At 41.8% G+C, this 23,103-nt stretch overlaps 1 protein-coding gene across 5 annotated transcripts in view; it reads left to right on the top strand.

Moving 5' to 3' along the window:
- Nek11 (NIMA related kinase 11) overlaps positions 1–23,103 on the top strand; it is a 238,726-nt gene that overhangs the window by 78,887 nt on the left and 136,736 nt on the right. For all 5 annotated transcript variants that reach the window (XR_004111384.1, XM_031343621.1, XM_031343620.1 and 2 more), the window contains 6 exons: positions 967–1,031; positions 2,121–2,247; positions 15,472–15,621; positions 15,717–15,795; positions 17,472–17,557; positions 21,518–21,611. Coding sequence is in view for 4 of the 5 variants with exons in the window: in XM_031343621.1 (XP_031199481.1) it covers positions 967–1,031; positions 2,121–2,247; positions 15,472–15,621; positions 15,717–15,795; positions 17,472–17,557; positions 21,518–21,611 (601 nt within the window). In the remaining variant the exon portion in view is untranslated. The remainder of the gene's footprint in view (positions 1–966; positions 1,032–2,120; positions 2,248–15,471; positions 15,622–15,716; positions 15,796–17,471; positions 17,558–21,517; positions 21,612–23,103) is intronic.

Genomic DNA, 23,103 nt, shown 5'->3' with positions numbered 1-23,103 from the left:
ACATTTACGGATGTGTACTAGCGCCATCTGTCCCTGTTACACAGACCTTGTCTTCTGCGGTGACCATTTATAGCCAGTCCACAGCTTTCTGAGACCATCACTTTTTTAAAGGCATCGAGGAGTCAGCACCTATTGTCTACACAGGTTTTCAGTTTCTTTTCCTATAACCCTCCCCCCACCCCCACCCCCCAGGGGATTTGCTGCATCATGAGCTCAGCTCCTGAGTCCCTATTTGTGAACTTTGTTTAGAATTTTGGGGTCCTTTTTAGGAAAACATTTTCATGTTGTATGGGTCTCTCAAATTCAGAAATAGAAGTCTTAATGGACATTTCCCATGCCGTTGTCTTATAGCAAGAGTCAATAAGTATTTACAGATTAGCATTATCAGTATTGTTGCCTTTACAAAGACTAAACAGAATAATATATTATAAAGTTTTATGATAACTTGCCCATCAACTGAGGGTATAGTTACTGGATGTAGTGCTATGTAAACCACACTACAAAAACAAAACAAAACAAAACAAACAAACAAAAAAACAACTATACAGCCTGGTCTACACAGAGAGTTCCGGACCAACCTGAGTTATAAGACCTTATCTCACCTTATTCCAATAGAGCAAACCAGCCAAACAAAAAACTCTACACAATCTGACTTTTTGAAGCAGATTTAAAAAGCAAAGCCGAGTGTTCCATTCTCTCCAAAACGTCCATTTATGAACTCTTCTTTTCCTTGGAGAAAGGAGAAATGTCCATGGCTTTGCAGCCTTTAAGCAGTGTAAGCTGGATACGTGAAAGAACATACATGCACACGTGTACATGCACACATACACATGTTCATGCACACACATATACAAACATACACACACATATCCTTCCATATATAACCACACCTTAGGCTTTTAATTGGGTCTAGTTTTCTATTTTAAATGACACATTATCATGTTTTTTGGTTTTTGACTTTTGCAGGAGAATACTTCATCGAGACTTGAAATCAAAGAATATCTTTCTGAAAAATAATCTACTCAAAATCGGTAAGATGTTTTAAATGTCTGCTCTAAAGCTCCAAGCAAGTTTATATTGAGTGCTGCTGCAGCAAACAGAAGTGTGGAGTTCAAGCTAGCATGGAAGTTATCCGGCCCTGGCCTCTTTAGCCTTCGCAAATATTTGTTCTTACCTAGATGAGACCAACAAATTCAGGTTATTTTGTTTGTGTTTATCTGATATAAATTGAAATATAAAACACTTGCTACTTGACTGGTTGATTTAACAGGTACACTTTGCAATCCTGGGCTTTACCAGGCACTTTGTAAGCTGTAGGTTCCTCATGTATTTAAAAGTTTTTATGATTTTTATGTGTATGGCATTATGCTTGCATGTATGTTTGTGCACGACACGCACGCAGTACCCACGGAGGCCATAAGGGAGCATCAGATCCCCTGGTGTTACAGCTTGGTTGTGAATTGTGGGTGCTGTGGATTGAACCTGGGTCCTCTGGAAGAGCAGCCACTGAGTGCTCTTGACTACTAAGCCATCTCTCCAGGCCCCCTCACTTACTTTATCAATAAGTAGAGGCCATACATAATTTAAATGGTGCTATAATGGCTTCATTAATATTTAATTCTTTAGAACTATACTAGAGCTCAAATAGTTACTCAGTTGTCTGAGCTTCACATAGGATATTCATGGGGAAGAAGAGAATACAGGGACTAATTAGAGAAGCCAGTGGATTCAAATTTCTGTATGTATATTCATGAGTGGTTTAAATTTTTAGCAAAGTTCCCTTTGTTATAAAATGAGATCAAACTCTTCTCCCTTCACATCCAGTCCTTCCAAAACCTCTGCTGGTGATTACCAGACAGTCTGGGTGTCTATAATCGCAGAAGTAAAGACTCTGAGGTTAGATGGTTCACTCTCCTCATTAAGTCTTCTTTCTCCTCCAAAGCACATATGTTTAAAGCCATTGACCACCGTTATGTAATTTAAAACATCCCTTGCCTTTCTCTATAAAATGACATGAGGCACTGCATAATAAATGGTGAAGTTAAATCAGTTTTTGTTGTTAATTTCCAGTGATGTTTTTGTTGCTTAAAATATTTACACCAATTAACCACAATTCCCAGGGGATTTTGGAGTTTCTCGGCTGCTAATGGGTTCCTGTGAGCTGGCTACAACTCTAACCGGTACCCCCCATTATATGAGTCCGGAGGCCCTGAAGCACCAAGGCTATGATGCCAAGTCTGACATCTGGTGAGTAGGCGGTGCTGGCCTCAGTGGCTTCCTTCTCTGCTGTCTGAGAGGTCTGTCCGCTCTGTTTTGAAGTTCTTCTGCTTCTTCTATCCACTCTGTACCCTTTGGCATTTGAGTTGTTCTGCGGCCAGAGGGACAGGAGCGCCTGCGGCTTTGTTATACTCTGTGAAATGCATTTCAGAGATCCTCTCTGTTCATAGATGAGTCAGCTGGTTTAGGTTCTGTCATTCCTGAACCACACGGGAAAGTTCTTAATGTGGCCAAGACATTAAATTTAGATGTGCTTCGGCTAGTCTATTAAATAAAGCATTTGTAATCCTAAAGACCGTGCTTTATTTTATATTAAGGCTAACTCCCAGCTCTGTGGGGAATATGCTGCTTTTCTGCATTTTAAAGATACTGCATTACTAAAGATACTGAATTTAGGGGTAACCTACATCTACCGTTTCCTGGGTTCTCAGTGATGGAGACATCTGTGATTTTTTTTTTCACTTCCATGGTGCTCTTGTATCCAGGAAGAGCTAGGTGGGAAGATGTCTCAGCCTGTCCTGCTGTAGCAGCAGGCCTTGCCCAGGGAGTGCTGGTGTGCTTTGAAAGGACCTTACATAATTTTCAGCATTCAAGAGCTGGAGGACAATCTAGTCGAGAGCTTGTTAATTAAGTAAATAATTATTATATGCAAATCAATGTTAAGTAGTTCTGAGCCTTCAAAGACAAGCAATGTAAAAGTGTGTCCATGCTTGTTTTTTAAAGATGAGGAGGTAGAAAATGGCCTTTTGTGTGTGGTCGGGGGAAACTGAGCCACCACAGAGCAGCTGGTGATTTTTCTGTTGACTTTAGAGCCTCCCATGGCAGAGAAGGCTTGTTCTAGCTGCAACCTTCCACAGAAATCACACCCCTCATTTCAGTTCTGTGACTGCTTTGAGAGTCTCTGCTGACTCTTGCTCTTGCCAGAGACTCTTGTTCTAGAGGTCTAATCCAGCTCACCTATCACTTTCTCTAATCCTTTCCCATGTGCACACCAAATAAAAAAGAAAACTCGAATAAAAAGCAGAAAAAAAGAGGGCAAAGACATGCCCTCGAGAGCTGTTTAATTGAACACTTCCTTCCCCCTCCCCCCAGCACTGTGCAGTCACCTAGATATAAAAGCAGAAACACTTACCTCTTGTTCCTTGTGAAGAACCTTGCTGCTTTAGTGATCCTTCACCAGCTCAACTGTAGCAGTCCTGGGCTTGGCAATGGCTATTAGCTACCTACCTGCCTACCTACCTACCTACCTACCTACCTTCCTATCTACCTACCTACCTTTCTTTTTTCACACTTAATTTTAAAAATATGGATTATAAAATAGATTCAAATATATGATGACTTCCGATTATGTTATCTAAAGTTATTGCAGTGTGCCATTTGACTAAGGGCATATCACTTCAGGAAGCTATTGTGTAAGTTTCAGGGATGCTCTCTGGCCATATATCTGACTCCTTCACAGTGCATCCGCACCTTGTTGCCAGCTCAGAAGGATGGCCCCTAGGTCACGGAGGCAGTGGAACCCCAGGGGAAACAAAGCCCCTTCTTCACTCAATCTGTGCCCAGTCCACTTGTTTACAAATTGCTCCTTATATTACCTGAGAAATTATAGGAATATCAAGCAGTGTTCCTGTGGTGTTTTGCAGCTACAAAAGTACCTGACACATACAAAATCTATCCCAGCTTTAGACCAGCTCCCCTGCTGTGATTATAAACTACTCAGCAAGTAGGAGCTGAGAATGTATCATCATCTTGACCCCAAATAACCACTTTATTATGAATTTAGTAATTACTTTGCTTGTATCTAAATCAAAACAGGCTTATCTGGTAATGAAATTTCAGCTGCCAAACCTAAAGTGGAATGGATATCGGAGAACTATTAATTATAGTGGCAGATAGAGAAGTGTGGCAAGTGATCTTAGGGAGACACTCAGGAAAATTAGATTGCGTGAGGCTGAGAACCCATCTGTACCTCGGAGTGGGTGGCATCTATGTCCTGAGGAATGTTTTCTGGGGACTGGGAGTGCATATGAATAATTTATAGATGCTTTGCTTGAGCATTAATAGTGGAACATGCCATATTTATGATGCTTAAAAAGAATTAGTCTAGTACTGATTACGTTTTCATCTATTAACACTTACCCATATGCAGCCTACCTTCCTTCTGTGATCTAGTAGACCTACCCAGATTTTAGTACTGATAGCATTCAAGTACAGGAAGTTGCTCTCAAAAGATGACTTAGTTCTGAAAGTTGATAAACATTTATTTGGAAAGTTACAATACTAAGGGCCATCAAGGTCAATGCTTTGAATACAGCTGGTGTGTATACTGTTTTCTAAAAAAAATGTTTTATCCACAGGAGAAATATAAATATGACTTGTGTTCCTCAGCCAGTTCTTCAAGTCGATCTAAACAATGAATAGTTAGTACATACTTTTCAGAAGGAAAGGGGGCAGTGTTTTTGGAGTGGCAGTGCTGTAGTTAAGCAGAAATGAAGCAATATCATACTGTTGCTCTTATTTCCTTTGTGAGAGTCAGCTCCGCTGCTCTCTGATCTGGGGCTTTGTATCTGTTGGGTGTTTTAAATGGGAATAAAGGTGGTGGGAATCACACTGGTGGAGTTCAGTTCATACGCAAGCTTAGCTACAGGTGTACTAAAACATAGAGGGAACAGGACCCGTCTACTCTGCCTGGCCAAAGGATGTATCCTCATTGGAGAACGATAACTATACCTATGCCCTTTCCCATGTAAGGCATGCCAAACCCAACAGCCTGATGTCTGATCTACATAGGAACTGCTCTGGTTAAGGGCAAGTCAAAGGGGCCTTTTGTACCAGCAATTTCTTCAGCAGCAACTTGGAAGGCCAGCGGATGTCAGTTGCTGGCACAGGAGCCCCTGCTGATTTGGCTTATGTCTCTGTTTCTCTTCTCTTCACCAGGAAACTACAGATTCCTCCCCAGCCTGTTTTCAGTCAGCTGGGGACTTCAGGTTAACCTACATTCTGCTCCAAGGTTCTCCACGAGTTTCAGGTTGTAGACTGTGCCCAATGCTAATGCCAGGGAACAATCTAAGGCTGTGTTGGGCACTTCACTGTATAAAAGATTTCACTCGCAGTCTTTAGAACTTCCCATGTTACATTGGCTGAAGCAAGTCACATCAAATCCAGTATCACCAGGGCAGGACCTGCCCACCCATACATGAAGGGAAAAGGAACACATGGGGAGAACAGTCACCCTCCCCTCCCAGAGGATCCATCTGTAAGGACACCAGGCTAGGCTGTAGCACATGTGCTGGAGCGGGGAGGTTGGGACAGATGAAAGAGGTAGATTTTTTTCTTTAACCTGGCACAGTCTTCTACTTGTGATGTCGTTTTCTATCTTAACAAGCCCTGGGAGACTGCATAAAACGAGTAAGGCAGCTGGAGCCATAGCCATGGTCTCCGTGTGAAGCAGTTTGCATCACATTAGCAGTGGGGCTGTTGCCAAATCCTTAAGGCAGCAGTGGAGTGGTTAGAAGTTGGAAGTGGAAGGAGGACTACTGTTTGTTCCCAACCCCATCTCAACCAGGGGCGAGCGCTGTCCATGGTCCTTCCTGGGCCTTCTGGTTTATATCGGATACTTGGGTCTGGCCTCAAGAATATCTGAAGATGAAGAAGCATTTCTTTCCCTTCTAGCCAGTTCTTCAGGAGCCATTCCTCTTTCTTGTTTCCCCTTTCCCTGGCTATTGGCCTTGATATTCCATTGGCCAAATTCCTGTAGAGGACATGGTAGGACCATGAGGGGCTAGAAGGGTCAGATCATCATCAAACTCTAGAAATTGTGGAAGAGAGTATTTAGGGCTTTTACAAAAAGAAGAAAATTCATCTAAGCCCTATTTTTCTGTAATTGTTCATATATGTGTGTATTCATTCACACACACACACACACACGCACACACACACACTTTTTCTTGATCACACTCACCAGTTTCAAGTGCTCAGTACCCCCATGTGGTTCCTGTTTGCAGGAATATAGAGCATTTCATCAGTAAAGGGACTTCTACTGGGTTGTTATGAGTTATTATCCATTAAGCTACTTTGAGGCTTTATTCTCATCCTGCCTTGGGCGCTTGAGAAAGGCCCTAGCTGGTTAGCAGCTAGTTAGTCAGTCTCTCTATTCCCATTACTCCCTTCTTCTCTCTGTTATCTATCTCCCTTTCTCTCTCTCTCTCTCTCTCTCTCTCTCTCTCTCTCTCTCTCTCTCTCTCTGTGTGTGTGTGTGTGTGTGTGTGTGTGTATGCATGTGCCAATACAGTACCTTGGCTGCCATTCCTCATGTGTCATCGCTTTATATTTTTAGAGTAGGGTACACCAGCCCTGGGGAACTGTCCATCTCTGTCTCTCCAGCACTGGTATTTCAAGCAGGCTTTTCACCACATTTGCAGTTTTTTGTTGTTGTTGTTGTTGTTGTTGTTGTTGTTGTTGATTTTGATTTTATTGTTTAGATGTGGGTCCTGGAAGGGTTGAACCTGGCCAGGTCCTTGTGTTGATGAAACAGAATTTTTAATGGCTATGTTTTCCCCCAGCCCTGCTGCTGCTCTCTGATTCACAGCTGGCACATCTGTGAGTTGTGCTTCTCAGATTTTAGCTCCTATGGTAACTTCATCACATTCTTCCCTTGGTCTCTCCTCACATAGACAACACACTCCTTGGGGTATTAGCTCTACGGTTTGTCTTCATCTACTTGTAATTTGAAGTTAGAGGTTCCAAGTTTTCACTTAACTGCAGAAAATAAGAGGAATGTTACCTGTTACCTGGTTTCCCTGCTTTAGGTGGAAACTCAGTGACAATCCAGAAACTACGCTTCCTGCCTAGCTGCATTCCCTCGCAGATGCTCAGGCTCAGCACTGAACACACCTCTCTGATGCTCTGTATGGGTGACGGGTGTTGAGAAGCTTTGACAGGAGCTGTAGTGCCCTCTGACCCGTGGTAAACTCCTGCTGTATAATATATGTCTTAAGCTTTTCAAGTAGCCAGTGTCACCTGTTTGGTTTTACCTTTTTCAGTTTCTTTGTACTTGGACAATTTATGCTAATATTCAATTCTAAGTAAAAAGGTGTTTAGATGCACCAAAGGTAAATCCACTGTGTTTGTATTATTATCTTTATATTTTTATACACATAACTATGGTCATTATGTATGCTTTCTAAGTTTTAATTTTCTTTTTGAGAATTTTATCCATGAGCATCATTTCCATCTTTCCTGCATCCTTATAGCCTTACTCGCAAGTTCATGATTTCTTCTTTTACAGTTATTATTGTTAGTGTGTGTGTGTGTGTGTGTGTGTGTGTGTGTGTTTACTGAAAACATCAGAATGCTTCTCAATCATATCAAATAAAAATATTATCTAACAGATAGTATGATTTTCCAGCACTGCTGGTGCAGTTTCTGCTTAAAGGTCTGGCAGATCTTTAAAGAGGTACATTTAGCTACACAGAGACAGGTGGGTTGGAATTTCATTTGCAAGTCATTAGCAAGCCATACTTCAGAAACCCTCCATAGATCTAGCAACTTGGACAGATGGCAATGTGGGGGATTTAGGGTGGAATATGTCTCACATGTACCTGATCCTCACCTTCCTCTTCACTGTGTGCAGTGTGATCCCTTGAGGACAGACTTGCTTAACTCTTCAAAGTTGGAGATAATTTTGGAGAAAGAAAGACATAGACTTCTAAATAAATTTCTCTCTCTCTCTCCCCCCCTCTTTCTCTCTCTCTCTCTCTTTCTCTCTCTCTCTTTGTGTGTGTGTTTGTGTGTCTGTGTGTGTCTGTGTGTGTGTTTGTGTGTATGTGTGTGTCTATGTGTGTCTGTCTGTGTGTGTGTATGTGTGTGTGTGTCTGTCTGTCTATGTGTGTGTGTTTCTGCTTCTGCTTCCTATTGTTCTAATACTGGTGCTTTCTGTCTTCAACAGGATAGAAGTTAGGAGATGATATAATTTTCACATAACAATATTTTTCACATAATGTTTGGTTAGAAGTTGGAGAAAATAAAGCATAGATATATGCAATTATAGTTATCATAATAAACAATGTATCTAGGTGATAGATTTTAATACATATGACTGGACAATCAAGACATCTTTGACTCCAAATGTTGTAGAAGCTTGTCCAATCACATTGTCTTGTATTGCTTTCGCTAGCATCTACTTATTTCATGCCCTTTTGTTGGAGGAAGTGTGTCACTGGGGGTTGGCTTTAGGGTTTCAATGCTCAAGGCAGGCCCAGTGTCTGTCCCTGCCTGCTGCCTGTGGATCTGGGTGTAGAACTCTCAACTACTTTTCAGCACCACGTCTGCCTGTGTGCAGCCATGCTTCCTACTATGACAGTGGACTAAACCTCTGAGGTGTCAGTCAGTGCCAATGAAATGTTTTCCTTTATAAGAATAACAGTGTCTCTTCACAGCAATAGAACATTGACCAAGATGAAAGATTGTTGTTCCCACCCAGCCCCTCTGACCCCTTAGAGTGAGGTGGGATGTATTTGGCCCTGTTCTTTCAACCTATGTCTTTCTTCTTCTTCTTTTTAAAACCTTTTATTTGTAGTGTAACACGTACTGATTTGGTTTTGTTGGTTTTTAGCCATTCTAGGAGCATGCAGAATTACTACCCTGGAGTGCTTATTTGCATTTCTCTGATGTCTAACAATGTACAATGTTGAAGTTTTGATCATTTAATATCTGTTGAAGACCTCTCTCTCTTCTCTCTCTCCCGTTCTCCCTCTCTCTCTCCCTCTCCCCGCCTCTCCCTCCTCTCCTTCCTTCTCTCTCTCTCCCTTCCCCTCCCTCCCTCTACCCATATGAAGTGTAGTTTACCTTTACTTTAATCAAGCAATAGAATTTGCTTATGTCTGTGTTTGAAAACACTTATTTTCTGCTCCATCAGAATCTTTCTTTCATCGTTGTCAATACCACACTCTTATAAAAAACACATTGTTAAACCAAACTGTTTTGGTAGCCCTTCCATTTAAAGTTGGAGTTATCTTGTCACATAAGTTATCTTGGAGTTATCTTCCCACATAAGAAGAAAAACCACATAAGATTTTAACTACTACTGCTGCCCATCTGTAAATCATTTTAGGAGAAATCAGCATCTTCCTCTTAGTTGAATCTTCCAGGTGATTGCATCTGTCTTCCCCTCTGCCCCTCTTTTTCTTTGGTCTACATTAATTTCCCATATCACTATATTGTGGCCAACACTGGAGGATCTGGCACACCTCTTAGGTTTATTTCTAGGTATTTGACATTTTTTTGATGTTAGTGTAAGTGGCAAAACTAATTTCATGTTAAGATACTCTTGTTGCAGACTTTTAGACAAGAATGGCCTTTGTATCTAGCAAGCTTGCTAAGTCCACGTACTTCCAAAGGCTTTAGAGTCTTTTGAGGTTTTTGTGTACTCAGTCATTTTGACGTGATTAATGATGAGTTAATGTTTCTAGCTGATTTTTAAGTATTTCTTCTAGCCTTATTGTCCTAGGTAACACATTCATTTCCTGTAGTATTGATATGGTATACTGATTCTTATCTTGATCCCAATCTCAATAGGAAATTATAAAATTTCAGTATTTCACTAATAAGTGTATTTTTACTATATATTTTAAAGCTCTAAAAGCAGGGCTAAGGAAATTTCCTCCTGTTCCCATCATGCTGTATTTTCTTCTTTATAAGACTTCAGATGCATTTGACCACTGTGAGTAAAGTGCTCCTTCCCATCGGTTACGGTGATGTTACAGCCTTTCTTTTTCTTTTTTTTCTATAATGAGGCAAATTTAATTGATTGACTATTTAAATGCTAGATCAATACCATATTCCTGAAATAAAAATCTCTTGTTAATATGAATCTTTTAAATATATCATAACATTCTATTTGTGGGGTGTGTGTGTGTGCTTGCATGCATGCATGAATCTTGCTCATATCTGCCTCCGACTTCTCTCTGTAACTTTCCTCAGGTACCCCACACCATGCCAATGCCCCCCTTTTGTTAAACCATTGTATCTAATTAGTGATGCATGTTGAAATGCTAACTGGTCATCTTGTCTTGATGCTGTGCACATAACCATAGCTTTAGTGAATCTGTGTGGGCAATGGCCAGCCTGTGTCCAGAAGACAGCATTTCACAGCTCCCTTCCCAATCCTCAAGCTCTTACCTTCTTCTGTCTCTCTTCTGTGACAGTCCCTGAGCCTTGATATGTGGTTGACATAGGTAAACCATTTAGGGCTGAATATTTAAGAGTTGCATTTTGGGCAATTATGAACCTCAGCATTAACCGATGTCCACTGTAGAGAGAAGCTAAGATCCAAGGCAGCATTAGTTTATGTGTACAAACATAAATGTTTAGAAAACAGTTTGGCCTCCAGCAGTGGTGGCACATTCCTTTAATTTTACTGTTCCCCTAACCCTTGTTCCCACAAGGGTGTAGGGGGTAAGAAGGCTCAGGATCAAGGACACAAGTCTCTGGGAGCCAGGTGAGAAGCAGAAGCAGACTCGTTTATTGCAGAACTGGCGAGTGCCTTTATACCCTCTACCTATGCCCCATTGGTCCATAGCTGCTAGCTCCATGTAGTTGGCACCATCTGATTGGTTGCTCTGGTCATGCTCTCTTTCATCATCTGTCTCCAGGTGTCAGGCAGCTTTCAGAGTTAGTAAATGTGGGAGCAACTATTGGATATGCGTGGGCCACTTCAGGCTGCCAGTCAGAACATGCATGCATATCCACCTACATATCTACCTTTTTCTTTTAAAAATTGTCAGTGGGAGCCAGAGTTCTTTGCTCTGACTTTGTTGATCCCACTTCAGGGGGCGACCCGCATAAGGAGCCTTACCTGTCTTCAGTTGGCCCAGCAACTAGGGCCTTACCCTTCATTGACCTTCAGCTCTGGAAGGAGAACCACTCTGGAAAGCCTGCCTGGGTGGTAGGGGAGCCTAATTAATGGTCCTCTGCATTTCTGCTTACCAACCTTGTACCACTGGTGTAAGTTGTCTCTTTTCAGGGCATTCAAGGACTATAAGTATCTACAGTGTGATCTTGTTGATAATTGGTGTGACATATACTGTATAAAGCACTTGAGAATAATTAATAGCACAATCCCTCCCAAGATTCCATATGTGGCGATCCAAGAGGGATCAAGGAACCTTTGGAAGCTCTCCCAAACCTTGGTAACAAAGTAGTCATCAAAGTTTAATTCCTAGACCTACTCAGATTTAGAGTTTTTGAATCTTTTGAGACAATGAGAAGGAATAATTAAAGAATTGTGACCAGGAGCCATGTATGAATTTGGCCAATTCCTCATGTCTCTGGGTATCATTGCTCACCCTTAAGGGGGTCAAACAGATAGAGAAAAAGCGAGGGTCACAGTTAAGCATGACCATTGACTACAAGGTGTTCAGCTCTTCTGCCATGAGATCTAATTGCTGTTGCAGTTTCATGATAGCACTATGGAAGTGGCTGTTTATATGGCTCTGAGTGTGGAAAGCCTGGAAGGTCAGTTCTATTGCTGAGTTGAAGGCTGCAGCGGTGGTCATGGGCTGCTCAATGCCACAGCTGTGGAGGAGGCTCCTGCAAGTTACATCCTCCACTATCTTGCACCAAGGATATTGGGGGAGGGGGAAAGGGGGTAGCAGCCGAAGTGGGACATGGAAGGCCTTCTGCAGCAAATGAGAGGGAGAGTTGCTTAGGGCCCACATCTGAGGCCCTTAGCATGAGAGAGGAGATTTCCCATAGCTCTTCAGAAAAGCAAGCCAAACTACCACAGACAAGACAGACAATGTGTCACATTCAGATGCCCTGTGCTTAGTAGGGGAACTTCCGCATGCCCACATGGTTTCTTGGATAAGAAAGGGCCATCTAAGGCAATTCCTGGCAGAATTTTTCTCTGTCCAATCACATTAGGGCAGTGGCAGGTCTGTGATTGGACAGGAAAAGGGAGGTGGAGCTAGGAGTTAGAAAGACAGACTGATAGGTCACAAAAGAAGGAGGAAAAGTCAACATGGAGGCAGACGAACAGGAAGATGATCCTCATCAGGAAAATGATCCTCATCCCACATGGTTTTAAACAGCCACAAGTAGCTAAGATTTTTACAAGGTTAGAATAATTGGGTTAAAGCTTTATCTTTATCAATTGGCTCTGAAGTTATTGTATTGGCATCTTGTAAATTGTGAACTTATTGTTATATAAATCTGATTGGATAATTAAGCTTTAAGAGTCGTGTTTCTACTGGGTAACTAGGCGTTGATAGCTGATCATGGGCTATGTGGGGCGATGTGTAGAAGTGAGATAAACTCACTAACTGGGGAAGAGTAGCTCAGCAGTGAGAACACATCGAGCGGGACCCAGCAGAAATATAGTGTTGAGGCCGGCCAGTACCGGTACTAGAGCGGGAACAAAGACCAGAGGGGCAAGAGAGATGGTGGGTTGACTTTTAAATATTTCCCGCAACATCTTTCCTCATAAGGTTCCTCCACATAAGGTCAGTCCTTATGTGGAGATGCCAGGTGAACTGAATCCAAAAGCATGTACCCTCCACAAATGGACAGAGACAGACGGACAAACAAAGAATAGCAAAGGAGCCCTCTCACTCACAAATGAGGGGCATATAACATGGAACAGAAAGGGGCCCACTTACCAAGAATCAACCAAAAAAGGGGTTCTGAGACCATACAGAAATGCAGGAAGGACGGCTACAGGGCCACAATTGGGAGAACAAAGGGAAGGCCAAATCAAGGGCAGTGGGCACAATGGCGGCAGCACAGGGCGAAAACCAAAGCCCAGAAAACAATAGATGCGAGCAAAAAAAAAAATCCAACTGCAGTCCATACGAGTCCCTGTTCTGCCACATGTTGCCCTCACCCTCGGCCCCCTCAAGACTGTCTTTGGGTGTAGGGGGTAAGAAGGCTCAGAATCAAGGACACAAGTCTCTGGGAGCCAGGTGAGAAGCAGAAGCAGACTCATTTATTGCAGAACTGGGGAGTGCCTTTATACCCTCTACCTATGCCCCATTGGTCCATAGCTGCTAGCTCCATGTAGTTGGCACCATCTGATTGGTTGCTCCGGTCATGTTCTCTTTCATCATCTGTCTCCAGGTGTCAGGCAGCTTTCAGGGTTCGTAAATGTGGAAGCAACTATTGCACATGTGTGGGCCACTGTGGACTGCCAGTCAGAACATGCTGACTCATTCCTTCTACAGTTTACCATTAGATTTAGTGTAACCATGTTTGTATTTTATCTTATTTTTATGCCCTCTGTGTCCCATTTGTTTTATTTTCCTTTTAGCTTAAAATTTTATAGTTGAATTTTCTTTCTCCTGGCTTGTTTTACTTCTATGTTATCCTTCAATGATGACTCTAGAAAATACAATATGCATCCTTATTACTGTCTAGTAAAAACATAATTATGACTTCTTTTAACTAGCACAAGGAACTGAAAAACGTCACGTGTCTGGTTCTCTTCTGTCTTTATCTTACTCTTGACATAAACTTGATTGCACACAATTTTTAGACCCAACAAGATAATTATCAGTATTGTTGTATAGCAAGAACGTTCATTTATACACATCCACAGAGAACTCTGATGCTCTTTGTCAGTTCTAGTGTCCCCTGTGTCTGCCTGGGATCGCCCTTCTGCAACATGTTTAATGCTGGCAAGGAGCATTCTGTTTTTATTTTTCTAAAAATGTCATTATTCATGTGAAGAAATTTATCTTCTTAGATGCTAAAATCTCAGCATATTAAAATTCCAATATAAGATACCATTTGCTACACCATTTGAGCTTCCTGTTGACCTTGGGGATCTATCAATTCTGTATAAGCACACCTAACACTGTCTTTTTTCTAATTGAAATAATAGAGCATTTGGAAGAAAAATGTTTCCATTCAAGAGTCAGTTCTCCCATTTGCTTCTGTGTGACCTTTATCAGTCACTTAGCTTCTTCCAGCCACATTTCCTTGTCTATGAGTTGAAAAAGAAATCTGATATTTGCTCAGTCTCACTGGGAAGTTTGAGTTCCTGTTGTGTTGTGACAGACATGAAAGTGCTTTGTAAGGAGCCAAAAACTTTAGTGTTACTAAGTGCTTATTGGAACAGAAACTTTCGGTGTACATATTCAGAATTCTCTTACATGCATGCACTTCCATGAGAAACCACAGAATAAATTCTATGTTCATGTATTTATTTATATATGTTCTTCGCTTTCTAAGCATTGTGTTAAAAGTACATGGCATATGGCTTTAAAGCATCCCATCATAAACTCATGTTTTTTATCTTTTAAGCAACCACTGTGAAAAGGGAAATCTGGCTGTTACATAATTCACAATACCCATGAGATTTAAAAAAAAAAAGAAAAAGAAAAAAGAAAAGCTTTTTTTTTTTTTTTAATACTGAGCACAGGGAAGACTTTAATGTTCATTTTCTGTATAATGTGGAGCATTAAGAACATGTTCCTGCCAGCTCAGAGGGCACCACTTGGCATGGTTAATGCACCCAGCATTGGGCTGCTCTCTGGTTTGATCTCCTGTTTCAGGATCCCCAAGGAGAATTATACATTTTAATGTGAGTTACAAGTAGTTTCTCTCCTGTTCTACTTGCAAATGGATTCTATTCAGAAAACTAATAAATAATGCCAGCTTCCCTTTCAGCATGTACAGTACACAGCAGAGGGCAGGTCAGGCTAATAAATTAAAATTTCATTGTGCATACATAACTTTTAAAAACTACTTTAGGAAGGTAACATGTAACCTCATTTTGTTTTTCTTTCATAAAAGCTCATTTTAAAATACCTAACTATATTAATCAGATTTTAGACTCTTCACCCTGCACAGATATCTTGCTATTGTATTGTTTATTTTTTCTTTGAAAACCTAATATTCATATTTCTTTCTGTGCTTCATCCTCTGATAGGTCTTGGATTTGTATTCTGTGTGCCTGCATGCATGTGGGGTGTGTGTGTGTGTTTTCTTTTGGGTTCAGGGTTTTTATTTTTTATTTTTTTTGGTTGGTTGGTTGGTTTTTTGGTTTTGGTTTTGTAAATATGTAGTCTGTAAACAAACTCAAATAGATGCTGGTGCATTGTGGCTAATGTTCTACTATCTCTGAGGCTTTTCACGATGGGCAAGTTTTAAATGGGACATTTCTTCTTTACTTAAATGTTTTGATTTTTTTGTCTGCAGGTCACTGGCATGCATTTTATATGAGATGTGTTGCATGGATCATGCGTTTGCTGGCTCCAGTTTCTTGTCTGTGGTCTTGAATATTGTTGAAGGCAACACACCTTCACTCCCTGACAGATATCCACAAGAACTGAACACCATCATGGGACGGTATGCAAGCAAGTCTGAAGCAGAGACCGTTTGCAGTTCTGTTACTGTGTTTGATTTTGTTCATTTGAAACACCGTTTCTCTTTGAACATTACAGCATGCTGAACAAGAGTCCTGCATTGAGACCGTCAGCTGCAGAAATTTTAAAAGCCCCTTACATGGAAGAGCAGCTTCAGGTACTGGCAAAGAGAATGGTGTAGGGGCAGTGAGTCTGTGATCTCAGGCCATGCTGTGGGGCTGAGAGGCAGTGAAGAGGCGGTCAGAGAGGAGGAGAGCAGGTTTAAAGAAGCCAAGAGGAATACTAGGGAAGCCTGTTTGCAAAGGAGGCCACATGAACCCTGGCTCCCCAATGCCACCAGACATGGAAAGTCAGGCCTCTATTTTCTGCCTAAAACTGTTATGTACCCAGTGGCTCTGAGGCTGACAGATCTTACCTGAACACTTCAAAGTCCATCTCTATTAGGCCAAGAATGTACTGCTAATAATATGGAAATCTGGGATTTTCATCGGCTGTTATTACTGCCTCCTTTGTGACAAGGCTTCATCTTTAATTGGTTAGGAATTTTTTGTTTGTTTGTTTTGTTTTGTTTTCCTTCACATTAGAGAGCTTGAGGAGACAGAGGACCTGCCTCAGGCAGGGGTAAGAAGCAAGCTGTCCTCTCTAAGGCTTTTTATCTTTTACGGTCTTCTCCAGCTTTTGCTATTCTAACTCCTCAGACTCGTTAGGAATAGCTCTAAGAGGAACCTCCAGGTAACCTGCCTTGTAACAGGTGCCAGCTTTTCACCAGTAGGCCAAGATCTAAATCCAAAGGAAGCAAAGATAACTATGACGTGTGCTCAGCCATAATGCGCAGTGTGGACCCTGGGGAGACCAAAAAGAAAGGGGCTGGTGTGTTCTGCTGACGTTTGATTCCAAGAGTCAGAATTCAGTAGCCAAGGAAAAGTAGCAAAAATGAAAAGGATAACAAGAACAAAGAAGACTGACCATTATAAACGAAAGAAGAAAACGAACAATGAAGGGGAAGGGACTTTGGTGGCCAGAGGCATAGATGCCACCTGAACACTGGGAGGGGCTAGCCAGGAAAACAGTTTAAAAGGAGGCTTGAAAATGGTATCAGATCCACCAGAACTGGAGTTACGGACTGTGTGAATCGCCATGTGGGTACTGAAAAGTAAATAAGTCAGTGCATTGAACTGCTGAGGCGCCTCTCTAGCCCTGCAATATTTCAAAATTAACATCAGTAAACCCTGATAGCAAAATATAAAACCTTAAAGACAAACTCCAATAAGGCCAGGATTGGCTAGAAGCAAGTGAGTTGTAGTTGCTCAGGTTCAGGATTGTATTCTGTCTGTAAACATTGGGGGTTATACTCTTCAGAGGTTTGATTTTACAAATGACAGCATGCGCTAAGTACCTCTTCTGCTGGCCGAGATCTAAATCACACCCTTGAATGCTGTACCTTAGCTAGGTGCCTGAGTTGCCTGGTGCCCAGCTTGTCATGGGGAGGGTTGGCATAGTCTATTAAAGGCTGGGAGGTGGGTACTCCTAGAGCCAAGGGAAGGCCTGTTGGTGGTGGGCAACGGAAGGAGTGAGGAGAGACACCAAGAGAAGGTTGCAGTTAGTGGGGGAGGCAGACAGGAGCCAACTCTGAGGCATCTTCCCACACAACCTGCCACACAGAGTATTATTTAACACTACAAAGAGAAAAACAGCTGCCATGAGTTTTATCTCAAAGTGCCCTGCTACGGTCTGCAAAGGCCTCAAACAGAAAAGGCCTGGCACGTGGTACCTTTGTGCCCTTGCATTGCTGAAAGGGATGTTTAAGGTCTGTGTGGTTTTCCTTTATTTCAGCTCCTGATGTGTAAATATCCAGAGATGATACTGGAAGACAAGAACTCAGTTTGTCAGAAGGAGGCTGCTCATACAATTAATGTCATGTAAGTAATTGCTCTGGTTTTTAAAAGCCCATCTCATGTAAATGCTAAGTGTATCAGTCTTTAAAAAATCTATTAGTGCTAAGATGACTGCGTGGAGCATCCTGGATTTCACTTAAGTCTTGCCATGAAATTAAGAAGCTTCAGTAATGTGGCACGTCAAAGCCGTTTGCCTCAGGTGGTAGCAGGCTGAAATCCTGCCATCCTAAACTACCAGTAGGCTCACGGATCTGCAGGGCAGCATCGCACTTGCCCTGTGAGTGTTTAGAGAAATGAGTATCTCAGACACTTAGGAATGTTTATGCAAATGCACCTTCCATCAGGAACCTAGATGGCTTCACATGGTGTTTGTTTAACTGACAGAGTCTCTGTCTGCTGAAGGAAAGTATTGTAGGTTCCCAAGACATTTGAAATAAAATTTAAAAAAAAACCAAATTCACTTTCTTCACATAGCATACATCTTTTCTCTTACAAAGGCGGGGGGAGGGAGAGAGAATGAGAATATACATCTCTAAAAGAACCAAAATGATTTCTAGGCCCGACTTCTCTTTTTTCTCATTCAAAAAAAATTTTTTTTTCTTTAACTTATAAAAGCAGAGAATGGTAGGTGGCTTCAGATCATGGGTGCATGTCTATGCAGACAGTTGAGGTGCAGATACCAGGGGCCCTGCCTCTTGAAGATTAAAGCTGCAAGTTGATTAATGGAACTCTATTTAATTTTTATAAGGACCCATGGGCAATAGCTCTCCCTCCCCAGTGGTGTGCCAGGCAGTGGTATGGGAACAAGAACTCCCAGACTGACCTTCAAGGCTAAATAGCCAGGTACTGTCCTCCGACACACACTTCTGTGTAGGAACTCTCCCCTGGCACACCCCATTACGGACACTCTCCTGACATATACCCCAGTGCTTTCTCCACTGAGTCCTATTTGGTTTCCCAGCCTCACATTCGACCTAAGCAAATGGGCACCTGAAAGAGATCCATTAGGGTGAATTTATAGACATGTTTCTAGTATACTTCTCTCATTGCTGTTCATTCTTTCAAGAAAGTTTATTTTTTGTTTATTAACTACCGATGTGACAGTAGAGGTTATCCTGTTTTTTAAAATAGTAAGTTAAATTTAGCTGGCATGTTCACCACAGTTGTGGACCAGTTCCAATCAATGGCATGCTGGAATTCAATTGTCTGGAAGGTATTTCACACTATAAAATATTGATTTCAGTCAGTTTCCTTTATTTTCAAGATCTGTGACTATGATCCAGGGAAGTCCGTTAGGTCTTATAAAATAAGAGTGAGCATTTTCCTGATAAATTGTCCCTTCCTGGGACACTCTGGTCTGGATGGTATTCTAGAAGCATGAGAGTGGCTGTGAGCAGTTTCTTATGGTGTTTCTGAAAGAAGAAGTTGAGAGCAAAGAGTCTTCTGAGATACTTGTCCCTAAACAAGAACGGAAGGAGAGGTCACTGGGAATGTGGCCGCCAGCCTTGCAATCCCTGGAGCAGCTTTTTCGACTGACAAGAGGAGTCTCTTCGATAAGTGAAGGACCCCTCTATGATGTGGGTGGTACTGTTCTACACTTACACAGACTTCATACCCTCCAGAGATCCTGAAAAGTGTGGTCTTGGAGTTAGGCTTTGAGCCCACGGGAGGTTGCTGGTGATTGGCCTTCAAAGTTAACCACTCAACCATACTACCATAAAGTATCTATTGGAGAAAACCCAGGGTATAAGTCATTCAAGATAATACAGTTGCTATAATGCCACCATTAGAAAGTACACAAAATTATCTCATGTGGCACTTACTGTAGCCCAGTCTTTACAGACAAGGAGCCTGGCTTCACCTTCTAGCACCTTTGGCTACAGAGAGAATGGGTGGTGAAGGTGGATTTCCCTGCTCTTCTAAAGACCATGACCTACTACACACAGATGAGTCACTCCGGTGGCCTATTTACTCTCTGTTGTCCAAGATCCTAATTTGTTCACATTATAAAAACCACCTATAGGCCATGAAATGAGCAGAAATTTGGAAAGTACACAATTTGCTTTTAAGCAGAAATCCAATTTGAAAAATAATGCTGATTAACTCCAGTCCTTGTTGGCTCATTACCCACTCGGAGTTTATTAGATTTTCCTGCCCCAAGATGCTGCTCTCTCCATAGAGCAATGATCCTTGTGTAAAATATTTGTTTAATTTTTTTTTCTGAATGTGTTTAGTATGAGTTGCATGTTGTGGAATGTCTATTACTTATAGGCAGAAAAAGATTCACCTGCAGACTCTGCAAGCCTTGCCTCATGTGCAGAAAATGACTCCCAGAGAACAGATGCAGCTGGTGAGAGAGCCAGAGGCTGAAGTAAGCTCCTTGCCTTGGGGTGCTCCACACCCCACACCCCAACAGTGCTGTCAGAGAACTCACACACAAAAGCAAAAGCCAAAACAAGAATCCAAAGCACATATTATCTCTTACTTACTAATCAATCAACCCCAAATATGATTACTGAGCAGTAGATTAGATGTCGGATACTAATTATATTAGGTTTTCAGTCCCGTGTGAAGGTATGGAGGTTGCTGGTGATGACGGTACGTTCAAGCTCTAAATGAAACCTCATAGTGCTGGCACTTGGACCTGACCCATCAAGAGACTGGACATCTTCAACACTTTATTCTGTTTAGTTACTTTTTCACTGCTGAGATAAAGTACTCCGACAAAAGCAACTTACTGGATGAAGGCTGTATTTTGGCTCACTCTTTCGGGGTATAGTTCATCACAGCAGAGACATCATAGGCAGTCGGATGCTGATGTGTGGTTTAATGAGCATCTTTAGGTTTACAGTCAAGTCATTTATTTGCTGATCTGTGTGGTGTGAATGCTCCTGTCATGGTCAGTTTCAAGCTACCAGGTGATGGTATGGATTTTTCAGCTTCGAAAATGTATGTGCAGTCTGTTCTTGAGAGCCAAAGCATTCTGGTTCCTATAAACCACTGATTGTGGGTCTAACTGGAGATATATATGCACTTGAAATACTCAAGTCATGACATCAACTCATAGCTCCAAACCTGTGTCTAACTAAGTAATGCTAATATCTCCAAGGTAGCATAATTCCTGTTATTGGTGAATATAAATGGAGAGTTAAATCTGAAAGGAATGTATTAAAAAGGCAAATGTAATACTTCCCATGCATATTAAAAATTATTATTCAGATTAAAACTATTTATAGGCAAAAGAATAGCATGAATATTCCACATGATATAATATTATTCTTCCTATTTGGCCTTGATTTTATAAATTAATTGGATTAGAATTTTGATCATTGTTTCTAGGATTCAAGAGAGGCCATGTATTTTAGCTAATGACATTGAGAAATGCCAACACTATGCATAATCTCATTAATGTGTAATGTAAAAACTAAGCTTGTGGGAGTAAAGAGTAGAGCAGTGGCTGCTGGGGAGGGGCAGGCATGTTAGACAAAAGGAATCCTAAGTCCTGGAAGCCTGTCTGTCAGACATTATGGTGGCTAATACTATAGCACCAAATAGTTCACAATTGCTTAGTAGACCTCTTACCACATCCCCTCCACCATAATGCCCACACATGCCTTGTCATGGAAATCATCGTCCTTGCTTATGGGCTTGCTCATCATGAGGTAGAAGGCATCTCAGACACTGGGGTAGTACACCTTCATGGTCAGGATGCTCAGGGCTAAGTGCGACCTTCTCCCGTTATCCCAGGGGTTCCCAGAGTCGACTACGAGCCTTAGCTTCCTTGAATGATCTTTACAAGAGAATCCCATGAAAAGTTAAAAAGAGATAGAATCATTTGTGGGGCTGTGCCATGAGGGACAGACCTGATGGTCTGGCTTCCTGCTAACCAGTCTGCCTGGTAAAACAGGCATCATGCTTATTTATACTATAGATATGGTGTAAGCAATTTGTACTGATTTTTATACATTTGTATCAACTTTACAGAAAGATTGCTGAAGAAAAATATAAAGAAAATAACAAACGGATGCAAGACCTGGGATCCCAGAGCTTTGGGTCCGTGAGTGCCGACGTGCTCCATGTAAGCACCCCTCGTTCATGCTTAAGTGAATAGTTGCTTGCTTTGGGTCCTTTAGAGTCAACAGACTAAATGTGTAGGAAAGGGGTAGAAGGTAAAGCACCCAGACTGACCTGGCCCAACTTTAGGGAGGGCTTTAAAAAGTCACCGGACAGTTGATGACAACTCCGATTCAAAGCAGCTTGGATCTAGAAGTGGACCAATTGATTCAGCCCTCACACATCAAGTGGCCACTGTCTCCAGGATAACTGAAGATGGTTAACTGACAGAACAGATGTACACATAATTGATTTTCCCCTTCTGTCCTTTGTGTCTCGCCTCTCCAGTCCATCAATCCCTTTTGTTTTATTTTTATTCTTTAACCTGTTTTCTGTCTCTCATCCAGATCATCATGCAGTGTGATAATAACTTTGCTCAAACTGAAGGACCACAGATACCTTATAATGAATAAATAGAGTTGCAGGATTCCCCTCAACCCCTATTCAAGTGTTCTGTATTTGAAATCTCTGAGTGGTAAATACCACTTTCATTCATAGTTGAGAATATCTCTCTGGGCCTCAGTGGTAGGATCTGATACTAAGATAGTCTGTGTGGAGGGTCATTTGGAGCAGTTGACATCAACAGCAACCTTACAGCTTTTCTGATAAAGGCACCGTGGAGTAGAAAAGCTTTAAGATACTCCCCCAGAGGTTTCCGATTCTGAGATGCTTTCCTTGAACAGAAAGAGCCAACCTCAAGCCTGTTAAACAACCTGGATCTTAGTGCTATAAATTCTATAGCTTAGCTTCGTCACTACAGGCATCCAAACCCTGGATTTGGCAGAAGCCCAAGCAAATCTTTCTTTTAGACAAGTAAGGCCTAGGAACACTTGTTTTCTGTCCCACTCTGGGCAAAACAATGCTCATCTATCTTACTCAATTATTTAGAGGATCAGATAGTCCAAAGTTGGATCACGCAGAAGATCTAGTCTTCTCTATGTACCTATGGGTTTTCTGCTTATTAAATTGGTCAGCAGATACCGTAAGAGTGCTGGTGGTAAATGCTTGATCAAACCCTGTTTTCTACCTTTCTGTTACCCCCATTTTTAGTGAACTCATTTGTGGAATCTATCAGTGGTCTCAAAGACCTGGGAAATTTCTCACTCATGGATCCTAGCAAATAGAGAAATTTCTGGCTAAGAGGACATAGGGTCAGCAACAGGACCAGGTCTCAACCAAGAGAAGGGTCTGGATGCCACCATAGCATTGAAGAAGCCATGCCTCAAGAAAACTGGGTGCCTTGCTCCAGGACCCCAGACACCCCTAGGCACTGTGGCAATCGATGGCTTCTAGTAGTACTTTGCCCCTGAAACTGTCTGCTTTGTCCATTATAGACTGAAAACCAGGCATTCCCAAAGATCTAGATAAGGAAGCCGATGGGTTCATAAAGATTCTTGGCAGGCAGTGGTGGCACACGCCTTTAATCCCAGTACTTGGGAGGCAGAGGCAGGCGGATT

The sequence above is a fragment of the Mastomys coucha genome, unplaced genomic scaffold, assembly GCF_008632895.1.
Source record: "Mastomys coucha isolate ucsf_1 unplaced genomic scaffold, UCSF_Mcou_1 pScaffold23, whole genome shotgun sequence".
NCBI lineage: Eukaryota > Metazoa > Chordata > Mammalia > Rodentia > Muridae > Mastomys > Mastomys coucha.
This window is presented reverse-complemented; position numbering and strand designations above follow the sequence as displayed.